This window comes from Penicillium mononematosum (assembly GCF_028829835.1).
Source record: "Penicillium mononematosum strain IBT 11891 chromosome Unknown utg000005l:1.0-9366267.0:1.0-9372171.0, whole genome shotgun sequence".
Lineage (NCBI taxonomy): Eukaryota > Fungi > Ascomycota > Eurotiomycetes > Eurotiales > Aspergillaceae > Penicillium > Penicillium mononematosum.
In genome coordinates, this window is record NW_026643275.1 from 1,391,147 (window position 1) to 1,418,673 (window position 27,527).

General features: G+C 44.1%; 12 protein-coding genes across 12 annotated transcripts, besides 2 other annotated features; 8 read left to right on the forward strand and 4 right to left on the reverse strand.

Annotated features, from left to right (window-relative positions):
* Positions 1 to 99: 99 nt before the first annotated feature.
* N7519_008618 (uncharacterized protein) lies at positions 100 to 2,681 on the forward strand (the record flags this gene model as incomplete). The annotated part of the gene is made up of 4 exons (XM_057295393.1): positions 100 to 1,914; positions 1,988 to 2,278; positions 2,336 to 2,401; positions 2,463 to 2,681. The coding sequence occupies 4 exons, from the start codon at positions 100 to 102 to the stop codon at positions 2,679 to 2,681; spliced, it is 2,391 nt and encodes a 796-aa protein (XP_057143275.1).
* A 3-nt stretch (positions 2,682 to 2,684) lies between these two features.
* Positions 2,685 to 2,772: a sequence feature (Protein overlapping with rRNA (N7519_008619, KAJ6178158.1) was converted to a misc_feature.).
* A 163-nt stretch (positions 2,773 to 2,935) lies between these two features.
* Positions 2,936 to 3,096: a sequence feature (Protein overlapping with rRNA (N7519_008619, KAJ6178158.1) was converted to a misc_feature.).
* Positions 3,097 to 3,573: 477 nt separating this feature from the next.
* Positions 3,574 to 3,997, reverse strand: N7519_008620 (uncharacterized protein; the record flags this gene model as incomplete). Its single annotated transcript, XM_057295395.1, is given in 3 exon segments — positions 3,574 to 3,624; positions 3,660 to 3,981; positions 3,993 to 3,997. The coding sequence occupies 3 exon segments, from the start codon at positions 3,995 to 3,997 to the stop codon at positions 3,574 to 3,576; spliced, it is 378 nt and encodes a 125-aa protein (XP_057143277.1).
* A 2,853-nt stretch (positions 3,998 to 6,850) lies between these two features.
* On the forward strand, positions 6,851 to 7,731 carry N7519_008621 (uncharacterized protein; the record flags this gene model as incomplete). The annotated part of the gene is made up of 4 exons (XM_057295396.1): positions 6,851 to 6,922; positions 6,969 to 7,375; positions 7,438 to 7,506; positions 7,563 to 7,731. The coding sequence occupies 4 exons, from the start codon at positions 6,851 to 6,853 to the stop codon at positions 7,729 to 7,731; spliced, it is 717 nt and encodes a 238-aa protein (XP_057143278.1).
* A 1,966-nt stretch (positions 7,732 to 9,697) lies between these two features.
* N7519_008622 (uncharacterized protein) lies at positions 9,698 to 10,558 on the reverse strand (the record flags this gene model as incomplete). Its single annotated transcript, XM_057295397.1, has 1 exon — positions 9,698 to 10,558. The coding sequence occupies one exon, from the start codon at positions 10,556 to 10,558 to the stop codon at positions 9,698 to 9,700; it is 861 nt and encodes a 286-aa protein (XP_057143279.1).
* Positions 10,559 to 10,958: 400 nt separating this feature from the next.
* Positions 10,959 to 11,276, reverse strand: N7519_008623 (uncharacterized protein; the record flags this gene model as incomplete). The annotated part of the gene is made up of 1 exon (XM_057295398.1): positions 10,959 to 11,276. The coding sequence occupies one exon, from the start codon at positions 11,274 to 11,276 to the stop codon at positions 10,959 to 10,961; it is 318 nt and encodes a 105-aa protein (XP_057143280.1).
* A 367-nt stretch (positions 11,277 to 11,643) lies between these two features.
* N7519_008624 (uncharacterized protein) lies at positions 11,644 to 12,584 on the forward strand (the record flags this gene model as incomplete). Its single annotated transcript, XM_057295399.1, has 2 exons — positions 11,644 to 12,102; positions 12,558 to 12,584. 2 exons carry the CDS (start codon positions 11,644 to 11,646, stop codon positions 12,582 to 12,584), a joined length of 486 nt encoding a protein of 161 aa, XP_057143281.1.
* A 335-nt stretch (positions 12,585 to 12,919) lies between these two features.
* Positions 12,920 to 13,637, forward strand: N7519_008625 (GNAT family N-acetyltransferase; the record flags this gene model as incomplete). Its single annotated transcript, XM_057295400.1, has 2 exons — positions 12,920 to 13,322; positions 13,384 to 13,637. 2 exons carry the CDS (start codon positions 12,920 to 12,922, stop codon positions 13,635 to 13,637), a joined length of 657 nt encoding a protein of 218 aa, XP_057143282.1.
* Positions 13,638 to 14,938: 1,301 nt separating this feature from the next.
* N7519_008626 (uncharacterized protein) lies at positions 14,939 to 15,280 on the reverse strand (the record flags this gene model as incomplete). The annotated part of the gene is made up of 1 exon (XM_057295401.1): positions 14,939 to 15,280. The coding sequence occupies one exon, from the start codon at positions 15,278 to 15,280 to the stop codon at positions 14,939 to 14,941; it is 342 nt and encodes a 113-aa protein (XP_057143283.1).
* A 4,310-nt stretch (positions 15,281 to 19,590) lies between these two features.
* On the forward strand, positions 19,591 to 20,307 carry N7519_008627 (uncharacterized protein; the record flags this gene model as incomplete). The annotated part of the gene is made up of 4 exons (XM_057295402.1): positions 19,591 to 19,689; positions 19,939 to 19,977; positions 20,083 to 20,121; positions 20,218 to 20,307. 4 exons carry the CDS (start codon positions 19,591 to 19,593, stop codon positions 20,305 to 20,307), a joined length of 267 nt encoding a protein of 88 aa, XP_057143284.1.
* Positions 20,308 to 22,230: 1,923 nt separating this feature from the next.
* On the forward strand, positions 22,231 to 22,644 carry N7519_008628 (uncharacterized protein; the record flags this gene model as incomplete). The annotated part of the gene is made up of 3 exons (XM_057295403.1): positions 22,231 to 22,281; positions 22,384 to 22,434; positions 22,456 to 22,644. The coding sequence occupies 3 exons, from the start codon at positions 22,231 to 22,233 to the stop codon at positions 22,642 to 22,644; spliced, it is 291 nt and encodes a 96-aa protein (XP_057143285.1).
* Positions 22,645 to 24,183: 1,539 nt separating this feature from the next.
* N7519_008629 (uncharacterized protein) lies at positions 24,184 to 24,786 on the forward strand (the record flags this gene model as incomplete). Its single annotated transcript, XM_057295404.1, has 2 exons — positions 24,184 to 24,357; positions 24,676 to 24,786. The coding sequence occupies 2 exons, from the start codon at positions 24,184 to 24,186 to the stop codon at positions 24,784 to 24,786; spliced, it is 285 nt and encodes a 94-aa protein (XP_057143286.1).
* Positions 24,787 to 24,840: 54 nt separating this feature from the next.
* N7519_008630 (uncharacterized protein) lies at positions 24,841 to 25,258 on the forward strand (the record flags this gene model as incomplete). The annotated part of the gene is made up of 2 exons (XM_057295405.1): positions 24,841 to 25,164; positions 25,211 to 25,258. The coding sequence occupies 2 exons, from the start codon at positions 24,841 to 24,843 to the stop codon at positions 25,256 to 25,258; spliced, it is 372 nt and encodes a 123-aa protein (XP_057143287.1).
* Between the last annotated feature and the right edge of the window lie 2,269 nt (positions 25,259 to 27,527).

Here is a 27,527-nt window from a genome sequence, read left to right on the forward strand (position 1 = left end):
CTACCCCGCACTACAGCCGCAATGGAAGATTGACGCCCTAGTAAACATTCCGCACCTCGATAATGCCATAGGCCTTGCAGCTTCAAGAATTACCACATAATGGTGGCAATATCGGAGCTGTTGCAGAGCTGTCTCGCTCAGTTCCTCTCATTAATCAACTCAGGCGCGCTGTCCGATCATATTGAGGAGGTTCCACTACAAGAGTGGACGGACGAACTGGGCCGACTTCGCGTGTGGGCAGCAAATATCGGTGCTCACCAGACCCGTCAATCTTCGCTAGATTACCGTCTTAGGGATGCTTCGCATATCAAGAGTCAGATAGTGAGGCTCTTGGAGCAATTCCAGGAACTACTCACTGACCTGAAGGATGTGCTCGAGGAGGAAAGTGATGACGAAGCCGAAGACGATAAGTCTGAAGGTTTGGGAGACTCAGACAGCGAGAATGCCACAGAGATCCAAGAAATCCACCAAGTCCTTGTTGAGACAATCAACCAACTCTATCAGATGTCCATGATCATCCGAAAGCCAGCACAGCATGATCGGCTGGTCGGGACAAAAAGACTGGATTCTGAGCCCTTCCAATTCTGGGCTAAGCAACATGCCGCCAATAAATATCCAAATGCAGATCCGCTAGCTATCGATCGTATCAGTTCCGCGATGGCGCGACAAAGGGCGATCTTAAAATACCGTGAACGACATCATGCGAAATTAAGTCAGGGCATCGATTCCGAGAGTGATAGTAAATCGGCTATACTATCAGAAACGGTTGTGACAGATGCGTTTAAGGAGATACCTGGGCAATTTAGCGACAGGGCCTCTGATGCTGGTGTATCTGAAACTTCATACGGAGGCACTCTGCTCGAGGGCACCAATGCAGATGCCCCTAAGATACCACCTATACCGAAAAATGGCATGGAACAGAGACCCTTTGAATGTCCATATTGCTTTTACATTATCACGGTTCGAGACAGGAGAGCATGGGCGCGCCATATTTTCCGCGATCTGATGCCGTACGTCTGCATCTTCCCCGGATGCTCGACGCCCAACAAGCTCTACGGGGGCCGTCGACAATGGCATCATCATATTCAGCAAGCACACGCTACGACGCCAAGCACGGACGGTACATATCACTGCCCTATCTGCAAACAGGGCTCTCTGCCCGCTGTCACATTTCAGCGACACGTGGGTCAACACTTGGAAGAGCTTGCGCTCTTTTTGCTGCCACGAACAGACTCAGGCTCAGGCGAAGACGGAGTGACGGATGAGAATGTCAGCAACGTATCTTTCGAAGGCAATTCAATGGAACAGAGTGTCGGTCAGCGCAATAACTTGGACAATACAGCAACACCAGCCTCCAACTCCAATCTCAGCGATAACAATCCATTGAGAGGGCCACGGAGTAAAAGGAAAGATTCCATATCGTCAGTCGGGGTGAGCCTGAGCGACAGAGAGTCCCCGGGGGATCTGGAATCCAACGTGGAGGACAAAATCCGCGACTCATCGTCCCCTTACAATCGAGAATCCGAACTCGCTATTAACCAGAAGCTCTTCTCCTGGTCGCCCGCTTACAATCGAGAATACGAACTCGCTATGAACCAGAAGCTCCAGGAGAAGAGCGACGTCCGGCAGAACATGGATCTCTGGGAGCATCAGCAGGAGATCGAACGGCTGCAACCGGGGCTGGAGAAGTCTTCTGGGCGCAGCGACAACGAGAGTGAGCAAATTGTTGTGAACCCGCAACCCGAGCCGCGCGAGTCTCGGCTTCCTAGGGAGGACCTAGAGTATGAGGAAAATGCTGCGGAGCGGCTACGTAAGCTGGAGCTGTTCGAGCGCAAATATCAATCTGCGGAGGTGGATGAAAAGTGGAAGGAGCTCGCAAGGATGAAGGAGGAGGCAGAGGAGAGAGAGAAGCTTGTGCGAGAGGAGAGGTGGAAAGAGCTTGCCTGGCAGAAGGAAGAAGAGGAGGGAGCGCGAAAAGCTTATTCAGGAGATTCGAGATGAGGACTCGCGAACGGCGAAGGAGAAGAAGGAGAAGAAGAAGGAGAAGAAGAAGGAGGAGGAGGAGGAGGAGGAGGAGGAGGAGCTCGCTATGAAGGCTGCTGCTGAGGAGTGGAAGCTCGAACAGGAGCGGATAAAGCAGAGACAGGCACAGGAGTTCCGCGATCACCTTCGTAGCCTTGGCCATTCCGACGAAGAGATTGATACTATCGTCAATGGGAAAAAGGAAGACGAGAAGAAGGAAGAGAAGAAGGAGGAGAAGAAGGTCATATGGATCAAGGTATGGAGTTACCATATACCTCTATATACTAGGGGGGCTTAACTGACACCATGTCAGGTCCATCGCAAGCACTTGGTGCCAGCTACCTTGATCGCCTTCAATCTTCCTTGGGACTGGGACGAGGTAAGCCTTATCCTAACCATTCCTCGATATGACCAGTTTTAACCCTACTTCCATCTACCAGTATGACGAAGACTACATCATTATCAAGCAATGGGTCGACGATGACTTGCAAGAAGAGCTCTTCGCCCACACCCGTCGCGTACGCGAGGGGCGGCTCGACAGCCATATCTCCAGCCCAACTACCGAACTCAAGGTTAATGACCGCTTTAAGGACGAAATGTATCCATCTCGTGCGGAAGAAGAAGACCCAGCCGTGAAGGGCAACTCGAAAGAACCATAAATGATGGTTTATAGAGCGGAAGTTGGGGCAGTCTGGATGTTTATCAGATTACTCCGTGGCGCAAGTGTTCTGGTGACCTCAGCAATTGGCCGTTCGTGCTAATTTTCAGGCGATAGTCATCGACTCAGTGGTTTTACAGTGTCTAGACTAGCCTAGCCAGTTTTGAATAGATTCAGTCTTTCTAGTCCATGACAAATAGTCATCGTACCCAACGATATCTCGCAAGGTCCCGCTTTTCCACTCTTTAATAAAAGTTAATCAACAAAACAAAAATAGAAAAACAAAAACATACAACAGTGAGGATTCGCTGGTGGTCACCCACCCAACTACTAACTCACCGGCGTGTGGCTTGAGTACGGCTGAGCGGACGGGAAGCCCTATTTTCCACACCCTATGGTCGTATGTACAAGACTAAGTATAGGAAAGTATTATGGAATGTAAGTAGTGAGTGAGTACAATGAAGTTCTGAAAGTGAATAGAAATGCTCAACGATATTGTGTCTGAGAACTTCGTTGTTACGTAGCCCTGGAGACTTACCTTAATCATCGAGGAAATTACCCTAACTGACGTGACCTATACTCAAGACCATAACAAGGAATCTGAAACACGGGCGCCTGGTCGAAATGGCGTGCCCGCGCCAACAGCGCTATGCTGTCCGCCCGGTTGCTGGATGTCTGAGGCATCAAAATGTGATAGAAGTCTATCTCCTTTCCTTCTCTTCCTCTCTCTGTCAGTGCGAGACAGTCAAATACATACAGTGTTTTCTCCATTTGATTCTCTATTGTATCGCACCTCTATCACTGGTAGAGTGCTTACCTATAAGATAGTTTGTTTTACGGAAGACGCATATCCACTGAATGATTGTCCGTCATTGCTTCTGGATTATGCATCTTTAAGCCTTAACCACCCATTGAGCTGTTGGGGTTTGGTTATTCACGGGCCCCTGCGTGCTCACAAGCATGGCTACGTAAAACATACACTCATAGAGACAGAGAGACCAGACCCATGGCCCTGTGAACCGGATGGTTCGTACGTATCAGTGGAATAGATCACTCGTGAGTATTCCACAATCCATTGGCCACTAGCCAGCTGAACCTGTCGGAGAAAAATGGTTTCGTCGTACGTGCTAAGGAAACCAAATCCACACTGAAGGTCGCCCATATATAGGATGGGCTGAACTAGGAGATGCCTTGGCCGTTCAGTGTGGCCATACGCGTAGCTGAGGGAATGGTGAGGAAAGATCCATGGAACCTTCTGTTCCCCTATAAGCCTCAACTCGTCTCTACCTTGAACGTCGGTACTTAATCCCACGACATCTGGAATATTCTAGTAGTCCAGGCAGGAGCATTTGAAGTCCGCAAAATGTAAGCCTCCAAGACGGCTCTGGCCTATGGCCTGTTGGAAGCGGCCATGGAGGCCATGTTCATCCCCGACACGAACGACCTCAGGGTCTGCATTGTGAGGGCCGGGGCTAACAGCAGCTGTTTAACTGCAACTGGACGCTTGGGCATTGTATATTGCTTCGACTGTGCTCTTAAAATCTGGCCACGGACTCAGAGGCCTGACATATTTCAGCTTGCGAATAGCAGGAGATGTGGTCGTATAAGTACCGATGTTCAAGGGAGGTAGTGGGGCCTGAATGATTTGTTTCGCACGGACGCGGGTTGTGGCCATGTTTTTCAACGCTCTATACCAAACTGCAAGTTAGTATGAGTTGCGTACTGCCGCACATGGGAATTTGCTTACCGTGAGAATATTGTGACGGATTGTGATTGGGGGCGATGACGGTATGGTGCACTTCATGCCAATTTCGGTGGGCGGGCCGGGGATGGTTGTGTTGACGACTCAGCCATCTTGCTGAAGAGTATGATCCAAAGTGATGGAAAAGTGAGGGATAAATGAAAGTGACGTGAGAAGTATAGCGCTCAATTAATGTCAAAAGGATGGAGGCATGCACGCCATCAGAGTTTGAGAACAATATTCACGATGAGAATCGAATATCCTGCTTTTCAGCGAAGGGGCCATACCTCGGGTATGGGATTGGTTGGAAGAAGATGTGCTAGGATAAGAGCTATGTGAGAAGGAGAGATGGACAAACCCGGGATGGCCTTGAATAGAATTCCAGGTGATATTGGTGAAAGGTAGTTGATCTGATCGAGTGATAGTGAGGATGAGGGTAAGTTGAGAAGAGAAAGGATAGTGAGAGTGAGAGTAAGTTGATGGATACGATGATTCCGAGGATGCAAAAGATGCAAAGAAATCCCTAACGTTGTATGCAGATGAGAGAGGTGTTGGAAGAAACAACTCACACCATCTGATAGTTGGCAGCCACCCTAGCATAAACTGCCAGGCAACAATCTCTATGTAGAGATAGATACTGCCTGCCACCTTTTCCAGGCTCAACAGCAACAAAGAGTTGCAAACCTGAAGCTATTCACACTACCTAAATAGTTAACTTTCCAGGATGTAAGCTTCGCTGGACCGTAGTACTTTTTGGCTGGGTCGTGCAGGCCTTGGCGCCACCCTCGTATGCCAAGTTGCGCAACACTGTGTGTATGCACAGGACCGAGTATATTGACTGATTGTAAGATGAGGGTAATGGCGAGCTCGCTAGGTTCATAACCTGTTCGAATATATAGGGTAATAAGATCATAAAAGAGGTACAATATGAGTGTATTGTGACCATCGGGACTTTGGGTTGGACATGGGTGGTTGCAATATCGGCCATAGACCAGTCTGACAAGATCCGGTATAAACCCAATATACACAAACACCTCCACATTTTCTTCTTCTATTGTGATCTCGAAGGTTTGGATACTATGGGGCTGGAAGCCACGGATGATAACGGACGAAGACGACGAGGTAGATCGATTTGACACAGACTCGGGGCATTAAATGCAGCTGAAATTTTTCTCTTCCCACTGGTATTTGCCGATGCATTTGGCGGAGACTCGGGTAGGAAGAGTGAGGAGGCATCTCATCTCTTCTTGAGTGGAAACAACCGGACCAGGAGGAAGATCTGAGTAAGGTTCAAGGATTACTTGGAAGGATATGGGAGAGGGGGTTTAAGAAGATGAATAAGATGAAATGGGGAGGAAAGATCCGAAAAGAGAATTGTCCCATTAAGAAGTCCACGGATGTGATACCTCGGAGCCGACACTTGTATTGAGTGATAGTTGTGTAAACTATACATGAGACGGGAGAAAGGTAATAAATATCTAGGAATGACCGTGCGACCATGGGAGTTTTCAACAGAAAGGGGGCCTCACAACCTGTTGAGGCTATACAACAACCGACTACTAGGGGAAAATAAGGAAGAGAAATTTGCTTTATTCAATCTATGAAGGTAGGGCCTTTTATAGAAGGGCGAGAAAGCAAACAGGCAAACCAGCAAGCACAGTCTGCCTGACAAACAAAGCATCCAGCAAAGGATGATGCTGAAGTGTCTTTTGCCTTCTCAACTGAAAATTAAGTTGCTAATATGTGAGAGTTCATTGAAGCAACTACATATATAGTCATATATATATACACAACTATATGTCAACACACCTTCACAGAGTATTTTTACGTTTTGCCTTCTTCTATGAAGCCATTGCTGCTGTATTCAATCCTGCAGCTAATTGAGAGACCGCAGAGCGGATCCTCAGAGTGACAATGCCATCTGGCCGGGTGTTAAGTCTACATTGTGTTCTGGAGAGTCATTTGAGTTCTTACTCCTAGAATTTCAGCTCACAACTTGATTGTTTCACAGCAATTATAGAGGCAATAAACTACATTTAGCATGAGGCTTAGGGCCTGTGCAGGGAAATGATGCTTTCTTATAATTTATTCGGTATCTTCCTACCCCTCGCATGTTCTGGACTAATCCACTAGAGCTTCAAACTGACGGTTAATCTCTGCAGTGTCGGGCTTGCTCACCCAAGTCGGCTTATCCCACTTAAACAGGCTATGAGATACTGAAGCCGGGTGTCTACACAACCGCTATTGACACCTAGGTGGAATATAAGTGCCTGATCGACGAGGCTGATAATTTAGACAAACACATCATTGTTACGCCTTGAATCCTTTTCCTCCGCATAACTCTATTTGTGAAATTTCATATCGGATTATTCTTCTTTTTCCCCCCAAGTTTCTTTCTTCAGCATTCTTTACCAAATTTCTTCGTCGGAATGACTTTCGGATTCTCTGAACTTTACATAGGTACAGAAGTTACCTTCACCGCGCCATCACTCCAAAAATGGGTTATCGAGGAGAAGACTCGCCGAGGATGTTCAACAAATGACGAAGTGGGAGCTTGATGGTGGCGCTGGGCCTCCTTTTGCCGTGTTCAAATATCTTTGCCACAGTGCGACAGACAGCGACAAGAAGGCATTCATGCGAATCTATTTCCAGATTCCTATCGAAGGAACTGAGTACCAACGCCCCGAGGTTCGACAACGACAGGCCGCTTCACGAAAGCATCAAGAGCTAGACGTGCTAAAGGATCTGAAACTACAACAATGTCCCGTGGTACCGAACCTACTCGCCTATAAAGAAGGAAAACAAGGCAACGATGGCCTTGTCCCAGATGGATACATTACACACGTTGTGTGGGATAAGGTCCCCGGGAAGTCACTAAATCAGGATAAAGTCTGGGATCCTAAGTCAGGTCCATTACGCAAGGCCGTGGGCGCAAAGTTCCGCGATGTCTGGGAGTATGTTATAAACCCCTCTTTGATCAGTCAAGTGTAAAACTGACAGACCTAAGAGAGTTAAGACGTTATGGATGGGAGCCAGGGATGCCTAGACTGGAGAACATCATCTACGATGAGGTTACAGAGACGATGTATGTGGCATCTTCTATACACCCAGTGCTAAACAGAATAGGCTGACTATCTTTAGGCACATTGCAGGCTTCCGAGACCCCGCCCCCCTTGAGCTCGAAAAGAGATTTACTGATATGACCTTTGTTGACTGGGGCTTGGCTATACCACCTAGTAAGGCCGGTTTGGGAAAAGGACAGCACCAAGTGGGCTTGGTGATCCGCATAAATGTCCATTGCTTTATATGACCTTGATTGCAGTGTCCTCACTATCTTCTTCAACTCGTTGCGGCTCTGAAAGGAGGAATTTGGGGGCGAACTGTAATATTCGGCGGCTTGCATCTATGAAGTTGATTAAACTAAAAGGAGACCTCGAAGAAAAGATGGACATGATTCAAGAGATACCTATGACCGCTCCTTTGATCAGCTCGGCAGTCTATAGCTAAGCAACAGCCCCACGGACTATATGCTACGGCAGTGTATAGCCGTCAGTACGCCATATCGTATTTTGCAGAACATATCATAAAACTATTATATGTGTATATTATTAACTATAGACATTGATAGAAATTGACACTATAGAAATTGAGGTATTATAGAGGTTAAGATATCAAAGGTTATATAGGAAAGTCCCCTTTTATAAATCAAGCCTTTTTAGCCCTTTTCCACTGTCTACATAATGAACTCGCGAGGGAGAGAAGATTTCTATAGAACTAAAATATCTAGAGAGACTGACGAAGCAGACTACTGAAAAGCCTACTGAAAAGACTACTGAAAAGACTACTGAAAAGACTACTGAAAAGACTACTGAAAAGACTACTGAAAAGACTACTGAAAAGACTACTGAAAAGATGCGTAAAAAGACTATCGGAGAAGACTACCTAAGGAGACCACTAAGAAGACTAGCCGTATAAGCGGCCAATTATTCTTAGTATAGGAATTGGGATATTGTAGAAATTGACACAGTAAAAGTTGATATTATAGAAATTAATCAGTAGATCCCAATTGTAGGTAATAGTAAACTGGCGGTATGACAGTCAAAATTTAATATGGAAAAATACTGCATCGCGCACTGGCGCCTATACACCGACGTACTACTGCATTAGCCGGGCACTACTGCGCCTTTGTGCTAGGCTAGCTTATTGAGTAAAATGGCCACGGTCCATATTTTAGGGCGTTCAATGTTCAAGTTCCTTAAAATAAGTCTACGAAACAACCAAGGCATCAGAGACACTATGGTTGAGCATCCCTATACAGCTAGAACTTCCAAGGTTCTCACCATCCCACTCGCCCACCGCTTGCATTTCATAATAGCTTCCCATACGTAATCTAACACATACGACCATAGGGTGTGGAAAACAGGGCTTCCCGTCCGCTCAGCCGTACTTAAGCCACACGCCGGTGAGTTAGTAGTTGGGTGGGTGACCACCAGCGAATCCTCACTGTTGTATGTTTTTGTTTCGATATTTTATCTTATATCTGTGTGTCTTGCCTACATTGTGACGAAACCTCACTGCCGCCTTGATTAGAAGGGGGGGTTTTTTTTTTTGTTGGAAGTCTCGGACGGAGGGGGAGACGCCTAGAAACAAGAACCCCATACATATGGGGACTCTATGTGCTGACAAGCTACAATATGTTTCCCATGATTTAGATCCAGTATGTTCTGAGAACAGCGTATAGCCGTCTTCAGTAAGCATATTCCGAGATATGGATACCATTGGAAGTAATCATCTAGTCATCAGGTGGGTGCACATTTTGCGTTATTGGTATATATATTGTGCCAACTTGATTGCTCTGAACTTTCTTGAGCCTAGAAAAATTTATACTAGGACGGAGGCCATGAGGTTAAGGCAAGGGGACATAGCCCACTTATATGATCGGCTGCGTTTTATACACAGTGGAGCCTCTTCCGCTTATTCTTTCTAGGCAAATATTCGAAGGCCCATGCAAGTACCACAACCTGTCCTAGGTTAACTTCCATTAACTTGTGTTATAGTTTCTCTGCCTGTTGGTAGTTACTATATTTGTGTATGTTCTCTCTGTCCGACCATCTACATGTCGTACGCTTAATTGGTGGATACCATTGTGAAGAAAGGACGGCTTTTATTTTAGATAATCCACTTCAGGTAGAGCCTGGTTTGCAATCGAGGTAAAGACATGGACATGGATTGGATTAGGAGATAACCAATCACGATAGGGGCAGCAAATGCCTTTGTCAAGAAAACATGTACACATCTCGCTCATCTAGGTAGAGTGCAATCCATATCCACAGCCTTTTATCCGCAACGAATTGATCATTTAGTTGTTCAATCATGGTCAGGTGACGTGAGAGCGCATGCCGCTGGGGACCAACGCATGAGAAGTATTGTTCTTCATTCCCTCTTGACCTCTCTTGGTCATCTTCATCTTTCAACACGTATTCTGCTGCTTCGAGGAACTCCTTTCGTCCCTTCATATGGCAAATGTAAGGATACACTTCCTGTCCGACAAATGACTGAATGAGTTGAGATAGGTAGTGGAAGTCTTGGAGAGAATCGAGATTGACTAGGCGAAAGAATGCCCAGAAAGCGTCGTTGTGCGAGAAATCAAGCGCAACCTGACCACCGAACCCTTCTTCGACTATGAAACCGTCAGCAAAGGCTTCTAGAAGAGAGGCATGTATGCCATCACGAGGGTGAGGGAGGCCGGGGCAGACAAGAAGCATTGCAGGGGGCACCGAAGATGCAAAAGCCCAGTCGATAATACACGTTATATTCAGATCGTCGTCCACAAAGATATTTTGAGTGCTTATATCAGGGTGGTATAGGGGGAAACCGTCACAATTAATCTGCCTATCTTTCTCAGACATGAAACCCACGGTGTCCCTAAGTGAGATACCGACTGAAATGTAATCAAGTCGGTTCTTCCTGCTCTCAATTTTGGAACCCACGGTGGCGTAATCGTTCCATCGATCAGTAGCGAGCCTATATTCTTCAAAGCTATCGTACTCTTGAACGATAGGCACTGGTGCATGGAAGAGGTGATGCTCCATTGGTAGTTCCGCTGAATGCGCAAGAAACGCATTTATGCAAGCCATGTAGAAAGCTTTCGACTCTGAGAAAGGCCCACGTGTGATTTCGGTGTCATCGAATTATTCCCGACCCTGCCATATAAGGCTAGGAAACAAGCACTTCCGCGGAGTGTAAGAGCTATTGCTGTCCGTAAAAAGTGACCCGATTTCACTAATCCGTATATTGGACAGTGCCGCATGTGTACCCCCCAGTTGTCTTAGAATTTTCCTTTTTTGGGAAGTTGATAAGGTCGTCTGGGGTCTGTCATCGAGACCAGGCGGGCTGGCCACGTCGTCTTCCCATTGATATGTGCTTAGAGGTACCCCGGAAGCTTTGCTCATTAAGATATATGGGACCTCGATATCATTAATTCCGGTCGCACTATTTAGGTCAACGAAATTATAAGACCCAGTAGACGTAATAAATTTACCAGTAAGAGAACACTTCTGGAACAGGAATCTTGCCCATTTCTCTGAGGTAGTTCATCGTTGCTACCTCACTCACAAGCACCTCACCAGCAGTGGTTTTCTGGAGCCCGAACGATCTCCGCGGCGACCTGAAAACCCATTCAACCCCATCATCAAAAGAGATGAAGACGACCCAATTCAGGCTACCACTACTAGGGCGCTGGGTTTCGTCACAAGAGCATTCCTTCCCGCGAATGCTCTCGGCGAGTGATAGGAGGGCTGGGACATTAAATTTTGCGTAGGTAAATATATTTGCCTTTCGTACCTTGTATGCCATTCTACCTTGATAAAGTGAAAATTTTCCACTCTGCCTGGATATTGGAGGCAGAAGTGGTTTAATAGCCTGAACGACAGATCCGGGACTATAACCAGGATGCTTCCTGAAGCAGAACGATTCACGGATCCATCAGTTGCTCCCATTGAGATCGAAGGACTCAATATCCAACAGACCATCTATGACTGGCACTCCCTATGTCGCTCACTGTTTGTCTGCTCAGCTTTTATCTTCCAAATGCTCTCATCTTCCTTTTCTCCTTACCCCTTCCTACCTCTCACATCTCTATCCAATTCGCTCTTTTTCATCGCTTTTCCATCAATTTCATCACCCCTTCATCCTGCCTGTCACAAACAATACCCCCTTCACCATGTCCCAGCCACACACACCACGGAAGCGGACCCGTCGTGAAAAGGAAAGATCGGACAATATCGCGTCTGACACGCACATCCCCTCCTGGGGCCGAGTCGAGATCGCAAGACCCCGCTCCGGTGCCGTGCGTAACACGGACCTACGCTTCCGCATCAGTCAAATCAAAGGAGTCCCCGACATCGTTGGCCCTGTTATCACCCTCCTACTTGCGGTTGAGGCCTTATTCCAAAACGTGGGCGGCTCTACCGAGCTCGCGCGGATCTCATCCCTGGATCACGCAGGCCTCATCGACTTCCGCGCCCGCTTCGTCGAGGGCGACCCCCGTGTTGTGCGCGCTATGCGGGAGGGCCCCGGTGTGTCGCTCAACCTCATCCGCGACGCCATCACGTTCGCCGAAGGCCTGCTGCTTATTGACCGTTGCATTGAAACTATAAAGGATGATACGCTGAAGCTGGAGGTAGGCCCAGAGACAATATATTTTCGTCCCGAAACTGGTGCCACCACTTCTACTCTTTCACCTTTTTTCGGACTTCGATTACTAACCTTAGCTAGTCCCCATTGGGGATTTTACTATGTATCCTCGGTATGCTGGCCTGTATTGTTTCTTACACACCTTACATACTGCTATGGGATTGTTTTTCGCTTGTACTTTATTACATCCATCACCTATTTCACACCACCTCAAAAGAGATAGACCGAAAATGTTTGCCTATGGAGTTTCCGAAAGTTGACTGATATTTTACACCATATTGCCATGGCCCCACTCAACTGGAGGCAGACAAGTATAGCTCGCTGATCATGACATGGCGATCGACTACCGAACCCCAACCCGAACCCGAATCGAAGGCTCCAATGAAACCCGCTAATCACTTCCGGGGACGCAAGTAGGCATACCAATTTTTTTATCAACAGTTACGTATCTATGACGGTGCAGTATGATTCGAGATTTTGGGATGTATCTGCGATAGTCTAGGTAGAAAGGTTTACTATACGAGCGGATAGGGCTCAACTCGCTTTGATTTGAATTCCTGGGTTTATGAAAAAGTGGGCACTTCGGGCCTCGTGCCTCGATTTGGGATTCCTTTAACACGAGTACGTAGTGGGTTAAGTCGGAAGCATCCAATCCGGGTGTTAATTAGACGGTCCCAGCCTCCTATATTAGTCACTTACCAGGCAACAAAGAGACATTCTGGAATATATAAATTCGTTTGCGACCGGCTGGTGCAAAAAAATTCCAGATATCTTCCTACGTGTGAAAAGGATACTCTACGAAAATGGCTGGCCCGAACCACACCATATCCCCCGTCGAAAGCTCAGATCTTCCCTTTCTATCAAAATTCATACACTCCGCAAAGCTTTCTCTAAGCATCAATCGTCTTCTGTATCAGCCGTGGCCCAATCATCCTGTCCAGGAAAAGCAGTACACAGGAGCTGTCGAAGGTGCATTTGCGGACTCCTCGATGGAATGTTTCAAGGCGACTGATGTTGACTCAAATGCGATCATCGGCTACATTGTCCTGGCGAGGAAGACGGCAACCAAAGGAGACTCAATGGCTCCTGCCCAGTCCACAGACAATGGGCATAATGTCCCGGAGGGAATGAACCCTGATGTCCTTGCAGAAGTATCTGCGGCGAACATAGCCATAAGCAAGGCGACGGAAAATATTGACCGTTATGGTAGGGCTTCCATGAAGCGGGTTTGAATTGTGTCTTTGCTAATACCAGAAATTTTGTCTAGAATTGGTCTACTTGTGCGTCGAGCCCTCATACCAACGACAAGGTGTAGGCTCCAGCTTACTCCAGCTTGGATTTGACCGAGCTAGAGCACAGGCCATTCCACTTGCTACCGCTGCGGAGGCACCTGCATATGGCTTTTTCGATAAACTTGGGTTCAAAGAAACAAGGCATGTAGATATTGATCTACGAAAATACGCACCGGAAAATAGCGGATTCGGGATCTTCCGGCTTACTGGTATTATTTGGAAGCCATGAATTTGGTATCAGCCAACAGAGAAACGGCCGATGGTGTTATATTAGCAATGATAGTACAATCAAGATGACTTGTGACTTGGATAGAGATGACCTGTCGATACGAGGTGGTATAGCATTTTACCACTAGAGATTGGACGATTTAGCGGCCACCTAATTCCCCATATGTTTGGTATGACAAACCGGACCAACTTGGATACTCATATTGTATAAACTTTAGCCCCTAAAGGCTAGAGACACTTCAACAGCAGTCTCTAAGATAGTTCTTCAATCAATCAATTATATTTATTGGTTCCCGCAGTATTATTCTATACGAATATCCTACGATCCGTTATGACCTTCTGTACCTTGTTTTATATAAATAAGACAGCTTTGACAATGGAACGATCCAGCTATAATCTATTCCCTAGTTAATTGGCTGTTGACTCACCTCGCTATCCTATTATGGTTTAGCCTCGTTATGGTACAAGCCGAGAAACAACACACGTGTGTCTTGAGAGGACTGTTTTCGAATTTTTCTATAGAGTAAGGGCTAGACATAGGATATTGTTGATTTAAGCACCTCAAATAAAAAAGCAATAAGGGCGAAATTGAATAAAGAGGGGGGTTATACATGTGAGCTGGCTGGCTTATACTATTTATTGTAGAGGGCTCGCTTCCTGGCACGGCGGTTCACTCATATCTTCTCTATCGTTAAACCTGCATGGCGGAGATGGCCTTTAGCGCTCTGCTGTTTTACACTAACATTATAGACGCACTGCCGAAGGAAGGCGTGGAACCCTGTTCAAAACTTGGCCAAGCTTTCTTGATATAGTAAGCCTTTAGCTCGGTAAAAAACTCCTCTATGGGATTGAAATCTGGAGAGTAAGGGGGACGTATAGCAACCTGACACCTACATCAGAGCATAACCGTTTAACTCGGTCCGAATGGTGGAAGGATGTATTGTCTATAATAAGTACGGACTTTGGCTCTAGCCACCTTCTACAGTGTTAGAGTAGCTACTTAATAAACGATTCAAATAGCACGGCATCCGTTAAGCCTTTAAAAATCCGAGATAGAAGAATCCCTTCCTAGGTATACGCTAGCAATATCTGATAGCGCTGGCCCCGATGGAATTTAGACACTTGCACCGGTGTCACACCTAATAGTGACCAACTAGTCCGCCTATATCCTACCCGTTTATCACATCCGGACTCATCAACAAAAATAAGGTGGTATGATTGGAACTTAGATAGTTTGTGTTGGTAGAAATCTCGTAGCTGAGGATTCTGCTCTTTAGGTTTTTACCGGGCTGTCTTCTTGGTCTATCCAACCCGAGAAAGCGCACGTTGGATGCCAGATGATGAGGGTAGTACGTTGAACTCGTCCCATAGGAACTTAGCCATCTCCTCGAGATAGAGGCCGGGTATCTTAGCGAGGTAGTTATAAAGGGTGTCTAGCATCACAGAACTAACGATTAGTGGCGGGCCAGGAGGGATTTTAGGAGGATCGGGACTGCCGAACAATCGCATTTTCTTGCGTATGTTAGTGATAGAACGCTCAGTACACTTTGCTAGCTTGGCCACTTGAGATGTAGTCAGTCCTTTCTTGCTGTTTATCTTATGTACAATCATCTTACGCTGCCTAGGGTTCAGGTTTCGCGCCATCTCGAGATGATGTAGGGGTTGAATGGTTGCTGGAGTTTGGGTGAGTAATGTTGGGACGACGACACCCACCCCAGGGGTTGTTATTTTTGGATCAGTATTAATACACACATTACATCGCTCGTCAGTTTGAATTTAACCGTTCCGAACCGAAACATGATCCAAAGTACGGGAATATCTCATGAAAGCCGATGTTGGGCGCTTCTGTATAGATACCGAGGTTATGGAGGTTGAAAGGGCATATCAAGCTAACATGGATATCAGCGGGACAAGCCTGCCATGTCAAGTCGGCCAGCTACGGCACAATTGAGAACTCTCTCGCCGATTAATTTCAACAGGATCGACAGTCACAATCATGATGACTTGGACATCTGTGAAGGATACCGAATAAGTTATATCACTGGGCCCAGAAAAACTGAAAGCCATCGTCATTATTTCAAGTGCAGTCACATGAACCACGCGATTTCAACATCACGGCCTCTTCTTTTTCATTTCACTAACCAAGCTCCAGAACCAACCGCTGAGTGGTGTACAGCTATGGAACTACGCAAAGCAGCCAGATGCTGCGACACCGTAGAAGTGCCCAAAATGGATATGATCCGCATCGCTTCATATCACCGGGGTGAATTAGATCGAATGGTTGCCAGTGCATATCCACCTGACCATGACCGTGTGCGCACCTCACTGCTTCGAACCATCCTTGGAACACCATCAAATCTTGGAAACCTTCAGCCGTTACCGCTTGAGGTTGTTTATGAAATATGCTCCCTGCTCGATATTCGATCCTTATTCAATTTTCGACATGTCAATCGCCGTGCGCTACAAATCGTCAGAGCAACATATGGCTACGAAGAGGTAATCCTGCATGCTTCCCTGGCCCTCTGTGTCATACTCAGAACCAACATCGCATCCTGGTTCAGAATATCCGACTTGTTTAAAACGCTTTGTACGAGGGACTGTCACCTCTGTGGCTCCTTCGGTGGGTTTATATTTCTTCCGTCATTTATGAGGTGTTGCGTCTCCTGTATCAGGCAAAATAACCTTCCCCTGTCTTACCGGCTTCTGTCGTTAAAAGACACTTCAAGTTGAGCCCGAGGCATCTATACAGCTTGGTGCCGACAGTGAAGACATTGCCTGGAACATATTCAAAGGACGGGATTGTGGAAAAGAAAAGGTTGCAAATCAAACCGACAGACTTTGTTAGCAGATTGTTCTCACGCAGGGAAGGTAAAATGACTGAAGAGCCGAGACAAACGGAGACACCACTTCTAGATTATAAGGTGACTACCTCATTACCCTACCTCGATGCTGAAAGCGGCGTAGCACAGAATGGAATATGCTGCAGTAGCTGCCGTTTTCCCTTTAAGACACCTACCGGCTCCTTTTTATCGACGACGAACCTCTGGAATCAGGAAGACAAAGTATACTCCTATGACGGATTCAAAGAACACTTCCGGGAATGTCAAGGGGCTCAAAAACTTTTGGAATTGAGCAATAAAGGGTTCGATGTCTCTGGTGTCTCGCCACGCCTCGAGGCTGGAGAGCTCTTCGTTAAATTGCCTAGGGACCTTAAAATTCTGAAATAATACGTGGACTTCTATCGTTGTTGAGTAGAAAGGGGTGGATGAATGGGTCAATCGCGCACCCTGGGAGTTTATTGTATTCGGAGTCATGTGATCCTGACAGTGAATTACCTAGCTTTTTCCGTTTCCTGTTTCCTCTTCTTTTTCCTAGTCTCGCCAAATAGGTCAACACAATTGAATTTGTCAGAATACAGACCGAGTACATGGATTACCGAGTCCAATACCATGGAATCATGTGATTTTAGACTATGTAAATTGCTTACTAATTGTGTCCGACCAGACTGTCAAAAACGGACCATTGTTGTTTTTTAGTTAGTTAGAGAACTTTACCATCGTGAATTTACCAATACGTTCGCCATATACCTGATTTCCGTCAGTTATAAGCCCGGAATCGCTTCAATTTTAATCTCTTTTCCATCCTTTTGTTAAATCTTATATATATTAAGCCTATATTTGCCTGGTTTTAGACCGGCCCCTAGCTATACGGAGATAATAACCCCTAAATTGAGACAACCCCTAAGAAGTATTAATAATAATATTGGAAATCTATTTGCGAACGTTAATCGAACCGTCACGATATCGGATTACACTCTCTCCGCGAATTCATCCTCTCGCGTCACCTTAAAGGACATATCGAACTAGGAGCTATAGCTCTCGATGATTAAAACTATTATAGAGTAGTTCGACGTCTAGGATCTATATAATCCGGAATTAGATACGGAACCCGCACTTCCGAAAGAACCGATCGAACCGAGTTAGGAGGATCTAAAGAGAGATCATCCAATAGACTAGTTTTATCTATATAGCGTACTAAATACGTAATATAAGAGAAAGCTTAGTATATATAAAAAGAAGCTCTAGGGTAGGAAGATAGTTACAAATACAATCCGCTAGAGTATCTATAAAAAATACTAGGTTTTTATAGACTAGGAGATACTATAGGGACTACTTAGGAATCTACGATAGCGGGTCTTACCGGAGTGCAACCCTATATATAGAGCAAGCCTTCGCACGGTATAGAGGAATCTAGATAGAGGTCTAGATAAAATAATAGATATTAATTAGTGGCTGCTAAATTAGCAAACCTTATAAAAACGCTATACAAAAGTAGGGATTATAGAGACTAGAGAGGCTTTAATCTAATTTCTAGAAGCTATATCAGTGATTTTACCGGAATTCTATATAGCCTAGATCGTTATAGCTAAGATAGCCTCTACTAGTAAGAGAAGCGAGGAAGAAAGATAGGCTAATTTTATAAACCTACTTACCTAGTATAAAGCCTATTAGCTTATAGCCTATAGAAAATAGGTAGTATAAAGAGGCCTATTAAAAGCTATATTTTCAATATAGTAGGGCCACTAGGAAGCTTAGCCTAGAGATTTAATAATAAGTAGTTTAGCTAGTAGATCTACTAGTAAACTAGCTAGGAAGAAACTATCTAATTTTCCTATTAAAAAGCGGTTCTATCTATATAGTAAGATAAGATATATACTATAGAGATACTAGGCTATATTCCTAGAGGATAAACCGGCTAGTATACTAGATATATACCTAGATAAAAAGAAGGTATAGTATAGAGCCATAAAGGTAGACCCTAAATAGAAAGCCTTTATTAAAAAGAAGCGAGTAGAAGAGAAAAACATATAGGCGAACCCAGTTTTCTAGCCTAGAGCACTAGGCTTCTTTATAGCTAAGAACCAGCTAGTAAACGACGTATTTAAGATCTAGAAACCTATAAAGATCGATCAGAAATATTCTAAGATCGATCACGAACATTCTACAATTGATCACGATCATTCTGCGATTAATCATAAACATTCTATAACCATTCACAATCATTCCATATTCTACTAAACTAGTTATAATCCTCTCCACAATAGATAGCTTATCGACACTAGTACACAAGTCTATATTTATAATAACCGGAGGTTATTTATCGAATTTTAGAAGACAATAAGCTCGATTCGGGTAGGAGATATAAAGATAATAGTAGAAGGAATCGGAACTATCTCAATCTATAGTGTTAGCCCTAGGAACGAAGCACCGCTATAAATAGATTTATTTAATATCAAATACTCGCCAGGTTTCTATACGAATATCATCGCCTATAGTTAGATATTTAAGATAATAAGAGCGTTCTTAAACTTTAAGAAGAACTAGATCGAATAAGACGAAATCCCACTATATACTATATACCGGGATTAAAAGCTTCCTTAGTTAGTGTAGCCGAACTAGCTATTAGTAAATATAGCTATAAAGAAGTTAGCTAGAGAACCTATATCTAAAGCCTCTATTAAAACCTAGTATCGTCGCCTAGGCTATATTAGTAAAGAGAGGATTGAAAAACTCACTAAGATAATAGAAGGTATAAAAATAACTAGTTACAACCCTAAGAAGTAAGAGGCTTCGGAGAAATAGATATACAAAGCTTACTAGTTAGTAAATACACCTAGGCAGATCTTATAGAGGAAGATAGGCTAAGCCTATAGGGTACTCAGTAGAGTACACTTTAACCTCGTATAAAATCAGCCTATATATAATAGATATATCTAGTTAACGCATTTCTATCTTAATAGGATTAGATACCACTTTATATTTACTTATATAAAGAAGAAGGACTACTAATAGGCTATTAGGAAGTTTATCGCTTTAATCCGAAACTAGCTAAATATTAGAATTAAAGTCTTCTACTATAATAATAAGCGTAGTGCTAGTAATAAGGTTAAAAACATGATTAAAGCCGAAGGCTACGTTATAGAGCACTCACCTCCTAAGACACTAGAGATAAACGGACTAGTAGAGAGATCCGGAGGTATAATCATCCAAATAGTAAGGGTATTAATCAATAAAAACCCGGATCTACCGAAGACGCTCTAGCCGGAAGCAGTATATATATCAGTATATATACTAAACCGTATACTAATAAAGCTAGTAGATAGAAGATAGATCATACTTTAGATAGAATTGATAAAACTAGCTATACTAGATAGGATAAAGGACTAGCGAATCAACCTTTCAAACCTTAGGGTATATAGCTACTTAGCGTATTCGAGAATCCTAGATTTAAAGCGTATATAGTTAGATAAGATATCACCGAGAGTAGAGATCGGATTCCTAGTAGGGTATATCTCTAAAAACCTATATAGGATCTAGTTTCCGTATAAAGGGGGATAGTATAGAAGGGTAGACGTTATTAGAGATACTATTTTCGATAAAATATAGCGGTATATAACGGCGAAGAAGCTAGAATTAGAAGATACAGTTAGTACGCTAACAAATACGCTAGAAGAGAGAGAGAACTAGCCTACGCTCCTAATATGGGATAAAGCTCAGTCTAAACTAAGTACCTAGATACAGATACCATCATCTATAGCCCGCATCGCCCTACATAATAACGTTCAGCATACACAGCAAGGGCAGGATCCGCATATAGATATAGATTTGTAAGATACAGAGATGTAAGATATAGAGATACAAAATGCAGAGATACAAGATGTAGAGATATAAGATATAGAGATACAGGATGCAGATCTAATAGATAGAGAGATATAGGATAGAGAGATGTAAAGTAAGAGAATTAGAAGATAGTAGACCCCAATTACTATACAAAAACCATCTAATAATATACCAATTACCCTAGCGTCGATCAGACCAACATAGTAAACAGCAAATAGAGGCTATATACCTAGGTCCTTCCTAACAAATCTCTCCTCACCTCCGTCACCTACTTTGCCAGCATCCCATACTATACAAAATCAGCCTTTTTCATCAGAACGGACCCCATTTTCATCATCTTCCGCACTAGATACCCCGGAATCAGCCTCATAAACCCTAAGATCTCTATATATAGACGCTATAGATATAGATCCTAAGTATACCGGTGATAACGAAGTGAGAGATACCGGAATATATAGTGAGAGTAAAGTAAGAGATACTAGAACGTATAGTGAGCCTAAAGTGAGAGATAACACACTACTAGAGCTAGTCCTAACCTCCGCTATATAGATAACCATACTATCTGTTAAGACTAGGGGGGTAGAATACGAAGATAAGATCTTAGAGAGCGAGATATAGCTATAGTAAGAGCTATTATAAACCCCGGTTTTATATATAGGAAGAGATAGATTAGATAGTATTAACACTACAAATATCATCTTAGGATCTAGATCTCGGAAACCCAGGTAGGACCCCGACTATATAGTATATCTCGCTATAGAAGAAGACGAACCACTAGCGCTAGTTCATACATTTAGAGCCTATATAAACCAGAGATTCGAAATAGATCAAAAGCCTAGGAAGCCTTATAGAGATCAGCTTCCCCTAGAGCTATAGAACTAGAATGAAGTCAAATCCTATCTTTACACTAAAGACTTTATAGTAGTAGCGGAATTCGAGATCGATACGCTACGTAGAAAGGAGACCTTCTCCTAGGTTCCGATCCCGAATATACGAACTACACAAATCCTACTATTAAAATAGGTGTTTATATATAAATTTAATACCGATAGTATACTTAATAAGTTTAAAGCTAGAATCTATATATAGGGAGATCTTTAGTAGATAATACCGGAAGAAAAGAGAGCTACTACACTTGTAGTAAAGATAGCGAGAGCGGTTTTTATATTAGTTACTACGTTTGATCTAGATATAAAGTAGCGAGATATTATAAATATATTTCTAAACTCTATCTTATAAGATAAGATTTATACTCGCTGTCCCCCCAGTTTTAAAGTATTAGGCCGATGCTAGATGCTATACCGTACGCTATATAGACTATAGATATCTCTATGTTTATAGTAGTAAGAAGCTACTAGGGTACTAGTGAAACTAGGCCTTACCCCTATACCGGAGGATCTATACATTTTTATTATAAATAGGATTATCGTTTTCTTCTATATTAATGATATTATTATTATAAACTACCTAGATTATATAAAATAGGCTGCTAATCTAGATAATTAAATGAAAAAGCACTAGAAGCTTCGTAAATTTAACGCTAGTTAGTTTCTAAATATATATATTATAAGAGATCGGACTAAAAAGAAGCTCTAGCTATACTAAGATAGCTATATTAAGAGTATAGCGGCGAGATATAGTCTAATCACTAACCGGAGGGTTAATACGCCCCTAAGTATAGAGCTATTGCTCCCCTTTAATAGCGTTACGATAGCGAGCCAGATCTATGGTTTTTAGGCTAAAGTTAGATTAGCTTAGTACGCTACCACGATCTCTAGACTAGACGCTATAAAAGTAACCAGCAAACTAGCTAAATTCCTTCTAAACCCCGGACCGAAGCATCTAGATACTATTAACAGAGTTATCTAATATCTCTACTAAACCCGCTACTATACAATTAAGTACGGAGTTTAGATGAAAGATGAGAATTCTAGCCTACAGCTTATAGCAAAATCTATTGAATTTGTAAGCGATGCATCTTTTAGAGATAATAGAGATCGGAAGAGCTTAGAGGGCTATATATATAAGCTCTATAGTGGTCCTATAGACTAGAAGGCTTTAAAATAGAAGACTGTCACTACGTCTACCACCGAAGCAGAGCTTTTAGCTCTATCCGAAGTAGGCAAAACTGTCCAATAGTGGCGCCGAGTCCTCGAGTCCCTAGGGTTTAAACCCTCTCACAAGCTGTCAATTGTATACGACAATCAGCAGACTATTGATCTGCTAATAAAGGAAGGCGCCACTATACATACAAAGCTTCGACATGTTAATATCAATAGGCTTTGGATGAAACAGGAAGTGAATGCTAGCCGCACTAACGTGTATTAGATTCCTACAGCAGAGATGCCGGCAGATAGCTTCGACATGTTAATATCAATAGGCTTTGGATGAAACAGGAAGTGAATGCTAGCCGCACTAACGTGTATTAGATTCCTACAGCAGAGATGCCGGCAGATAGCCTCACAAAGATACTACCGAGGCAGAAGCAGCAGGCTTTTAGACATCTGCTTGGGATGAGAGAAATCAGACATCTGATTATACCCCAGGAAGGTAGAATTAACAGCTCTTGAAGCATTTGTGAATAGCTTCAAAAGCTGGGGGGTGTGTCAGAATACAGACCGAGTACATGGATTACCGAGTCCAATACCATGGAATCATGTGATTTTAGACTATGCAAATTGCTTACTAATTGTGTCCGACCAGACTGTCAAAAACGGACCATTGTTGTTTTTTAGTTAGTTAGAGAACTTTACCATCGTGAATTTACCAATACGTTCGCCATACACCTGATTTCCGTCAGAATTGCTCTCTTTCTTCTTGCCTTGTGCCCCAGCTGTCCCCACATCCAGGACCCACTTTCGCGACAGCAGTCCGGATCACGTGTCCGATGATCATCAAGCCCCACACACTTTCTTTTGCCTTGCTCGTCTTTCGCATCACCCCAAATCCGACAACAAAGCAGATTCATTCCTATGCACCGAAGCGAACATGATTCGGCATCCACGAGAGAGCCAGCCTGACCGGATAACCACGGAAACAGCTCATTTCCTTGCACCACTCGTTATCTTCCCATGGGGGTGGCCATGATGTGTGGTTATCTCGAGGTCAACAATGATATTCTCGATAGCTGCCGAGATGGAAGAGCCGTAGAATGGTTTAGTGTAAACTATGGTCGAATACACGAGGAAAACTTCGGGCCTTTGGATAGACGTGTCTCGAAGCGTCTAGGTTCCGGACGAGAAATGGACGTGGACATGAGGGGGAATCCATTGGCCAAGTGACCTCTACTGGAGCGATTTTGCTTGTACAATGCGCGCTGAGGAAGCAGCCATAGAATATGATTAATGATTTATGAATATCCATGTATTTTCAAAAAGCTGCAAGCAGTTGGAAAAGCACCATATTGTGTCAAGTTATTGAATTTCTCGCACGAAGTAAACATGTTAAGCACACCATAGATCGGACCAGCGACCGCTTTCACATGCGAACTACCACGGGCCCCACAGCCCCGACTGGAACCTTAGAATTCCCATGAGCCTCATGGGCGGAGCCTCAAACCGTTCGGCCCTTGAAGTATCCTTCGGCGTTGGCATGGATCGCATGTCAGAGCTCACGTTCAATGCCCCCACAAAAGAATCGGGTAGGGCTGACATTTGAAACACAATAGACGGCCAGATATTCAAAATGACATTCGAAGACTCGTAGGAACCTTGTAAAAAGGCCCACTTAATATAACGTCTCTAATATTATGTCCAACAGTTCACTTAACATACATAACACGAATCAACTGAGAAGAATCAGTGAAGACGAAGATCTCACCCTACTAACGCAACGCTGACCGCAATAATACTACAGGAAATTCTAAACATGCCTGCACTCCTACCAGCGCAGCTCGAATATACCATTGCAACCATTGCAAGAAGCCTTGACTCATTACAAATCGACTTCGCTTTGATGGGAGGCGCAGCCGTGTGCCTCACGGCCCCAGACCCCAGCCGACAAACACAGCACGTTGACTTAGTGATACACGTCGATCAAACGGTGAGCTGCAACGAGAGCATGTCAATTACGGCCGTGCTGTGGTTTCCTGGGCCTACGGTATTCCCTGGGTCGCCGTCTCCCGTACCGGTCATATGCTAGGTGGCGGGTCACAACAATGGGGAGCGATACCAGTCAAACTAAAGGACGTTAGGGACTGGGTCTTTGGGCCTGTCATCGCGTCCCAGACAGTGCTGATTGATTGCTTCGAGCGCCAGTGGATGACACACCGCATTATCGACAACCAACTAAAAAACCGCAGATCTGCTCACCTAAAGACTATTGAATTCATTATCATCTGACTTTGGCCCAGTGAGCCAGTTCGGCCACATTATTGCGGGATACAAACTAAATTTGCCTGAAGGCGACGTACAAGGATGTCGAGGTATTCCATTTCAGAAGCTGGTCAACCCGACCTCAGTACAATCTTGAAACAGCGACACGAGTGACGAAAACCATCAATCACCGTTCGACTTCACACCAGCCATGACCATTTACGATCAACTACTCTTCCATCGGGTGGTTTTCGTCAACCTTAGAAAGATCTTTAGCCCTGGATGGCTCACTCGGCAGAAGATACTTTCGCAATACCAGCGTCGGGGCATTAAGCATGCTTCCGATATCGAAGATGTGACCCGTCCGATGCGATATTGTGTGCGCAACAAACCAGAGCTCAACTTCAACGACCAGACCAACAATTCCAACTTGCATTGTCAAGCATCCTGGAGGAAAAGCCCCGGCTACGAAGCGGCCTCCATCGAGTCGTCAAATGCAGTGAAGTATTTGGGAATTTGTAAGATTCCAGCTGTTGTATGTTTCTGGGAATGTTGCTAATGAAATCATACTTGTTGCGAAGAGCAAAGGAAAGGCTCCTACGGAATGGTTTTATCAGGTTCACCATTGATGTACTTGCCGTGCTCCTTTCTATACGTTTTATAGATACACATTTTATACCTCATCTTGCATCTCTTTTTGGCATCTTTTAGACATCTCTTTTAGACATTTCTTTGACGTCTTCTTTGACGTCTTTTTTGATATCTTTTTTGATTTCTTGAACTTAATACATCTGTATTCCTTAATTAATCCCTGTGCAACACGTCCACGCCATACTCTATGCGAAGTCGATACGAAAACATTGCCATCCAGGCCAACTGTGTCGCTTCTTCTCCTCCTCTCCCCTCTTCTACCTCTTGTCTGGTACACTCAACACTTATCATACATAGATGCACGTATCATGAATCGAACGATACGCAGTATACATACTAAGATATACCATCAGGTGAACACCATAGTTGACCTGAACCAACCAGACCCGGGTTGTCTAACGTGCCGTGATACTTGGTGTGGTCACCTAACGCAAACAGCACCCCAGGATGATCATGCCTTCGGACATCTCTGACACTAATGTCGGGATGGAAGTTTAATGCACAGATACTTTTCACAACCTGAGGCACCCATCTCTCTAAATGCCTGAGGAACCTTCCACCTTGCCTGCCAAATGTATCTTCCTCTCACTTCGGTTCCTCGTATAATTAGTAAGAATTGGTTTCAAGGATAATATTTGGTCATCCTTACACTATCTTCCCAATTGCCCAATTAATGGGATCTAGGCCGTAGACCTACGAATGTGAAGCCTTGCAATAGATATGGACTGTCGCTGAGCTACCATAATCCAAATCGCTTGGATGGCATTATTTTGGTATGCGTTTTTGAACATTGTTCTCCTATCATTGGCTACGCAAAGGAATAGATAGGGGAAAAGAGTGAAAAGAGGAGGGTTTATCTGAAGAACAACGGGTGAAGAACCCAAGTGGGGTCAGCTAAAGCCCCCAAACTCTCAAGATCCTGACGACAGATATTGTGCTGATCGTCTTCCTAAATAGTAAGCCAAGACGTTGACTTTTTAACAGTTTTGGGGGCTAAAATGACAACTCAAGCCAAACTCTCCGAAGGATCGCTGAAGGGTTTCTTCCGATCCACCTGGGCCCGCTTGGAGGAACTAGATCCCGCCGCTATATTCCCTACGCGAAGGTGGAGGGGGACCCAAGAAGATATTCAGCACACTGTCTCTGATTGAATCTAATCATAATTGGAAGGAATAAATAAAAATCACCAATTAATTAAAGGACTAGATACTCGAGGAAGACGCGCGGTTGTATAATTAAGCAGACAAGTCAGGGCTTACGTGCAGGGTTATCTAACTAAATTAGTTAATTAATATGCACTCTTGAACACATGGGCCGTGGTATGACGAAGGTTAAAATTGAGAGAAACCTCAGGATCTCACCAACTAGAATGGACTATTTCCTACACTCCATTTTCTGTCCATGTAGTGATACGCTCTGTGAGAATCAGCCTTTCATACAAAGATTAGACTTCGAAATATGCTTCATAGTTTACATATTTTTGGAAAATAGCCTGTTTTGCCTGGATAAAATGTATGAACGCTCTATGGAAAGGAAATTCCGTCAGTCCCACTGACTTGGAGATACCCCTGAAGGCGGAGGATTGATATATTCCCCAGCTTATCACGATACCAGAATTCACTCAACTTGGATAACAAGACAAGCGGTGGGGTTCACAATGCGCTAAACCCGTAGTAGAAGGAGATATATAATGCAAATATTGTGCTTCATAACTATCAATCCCGATCTCCTTACATTGGCTCCGACGCGTCTCCCCCAACGGTGCACATGCTTCATAATAGTCATCCCACTTGCATCGCATATTGCATAATGTCCGAACAATATTGTCCATTGCCTAGGTAACTTCTATTGGTCACAAATCACTATCCATCGAAACCAAGAATGAGAAGCTTGGCCTTTTCATAACAAGTTCGACGATTCCCGGCGCACGTCCTTCCGCGGTTGAAAGGGCGCCCACACACCCTTCCGTTCTCGACCAATTCAAAGATTTTATGTATACCGAACATCCGGCTACTATCGCCTTCTGGGGTTACATCAGTTGGCGTGTGATCAGTCCTTGGGCTATTATGGTAATCTCTGGATCCGCGGAAGACCCTTGATACCAAGTCACAAACCACTGGATATGGAGTAGCATACCCATCTAATGTATCTCTTGCTTGATCTGGATTGCTTTACAGGTGGGGAAAAGCATCCGACGAAACCCGCGATCCACCTTGCCACGTATGGACGTGTGTGCATGGATACAAA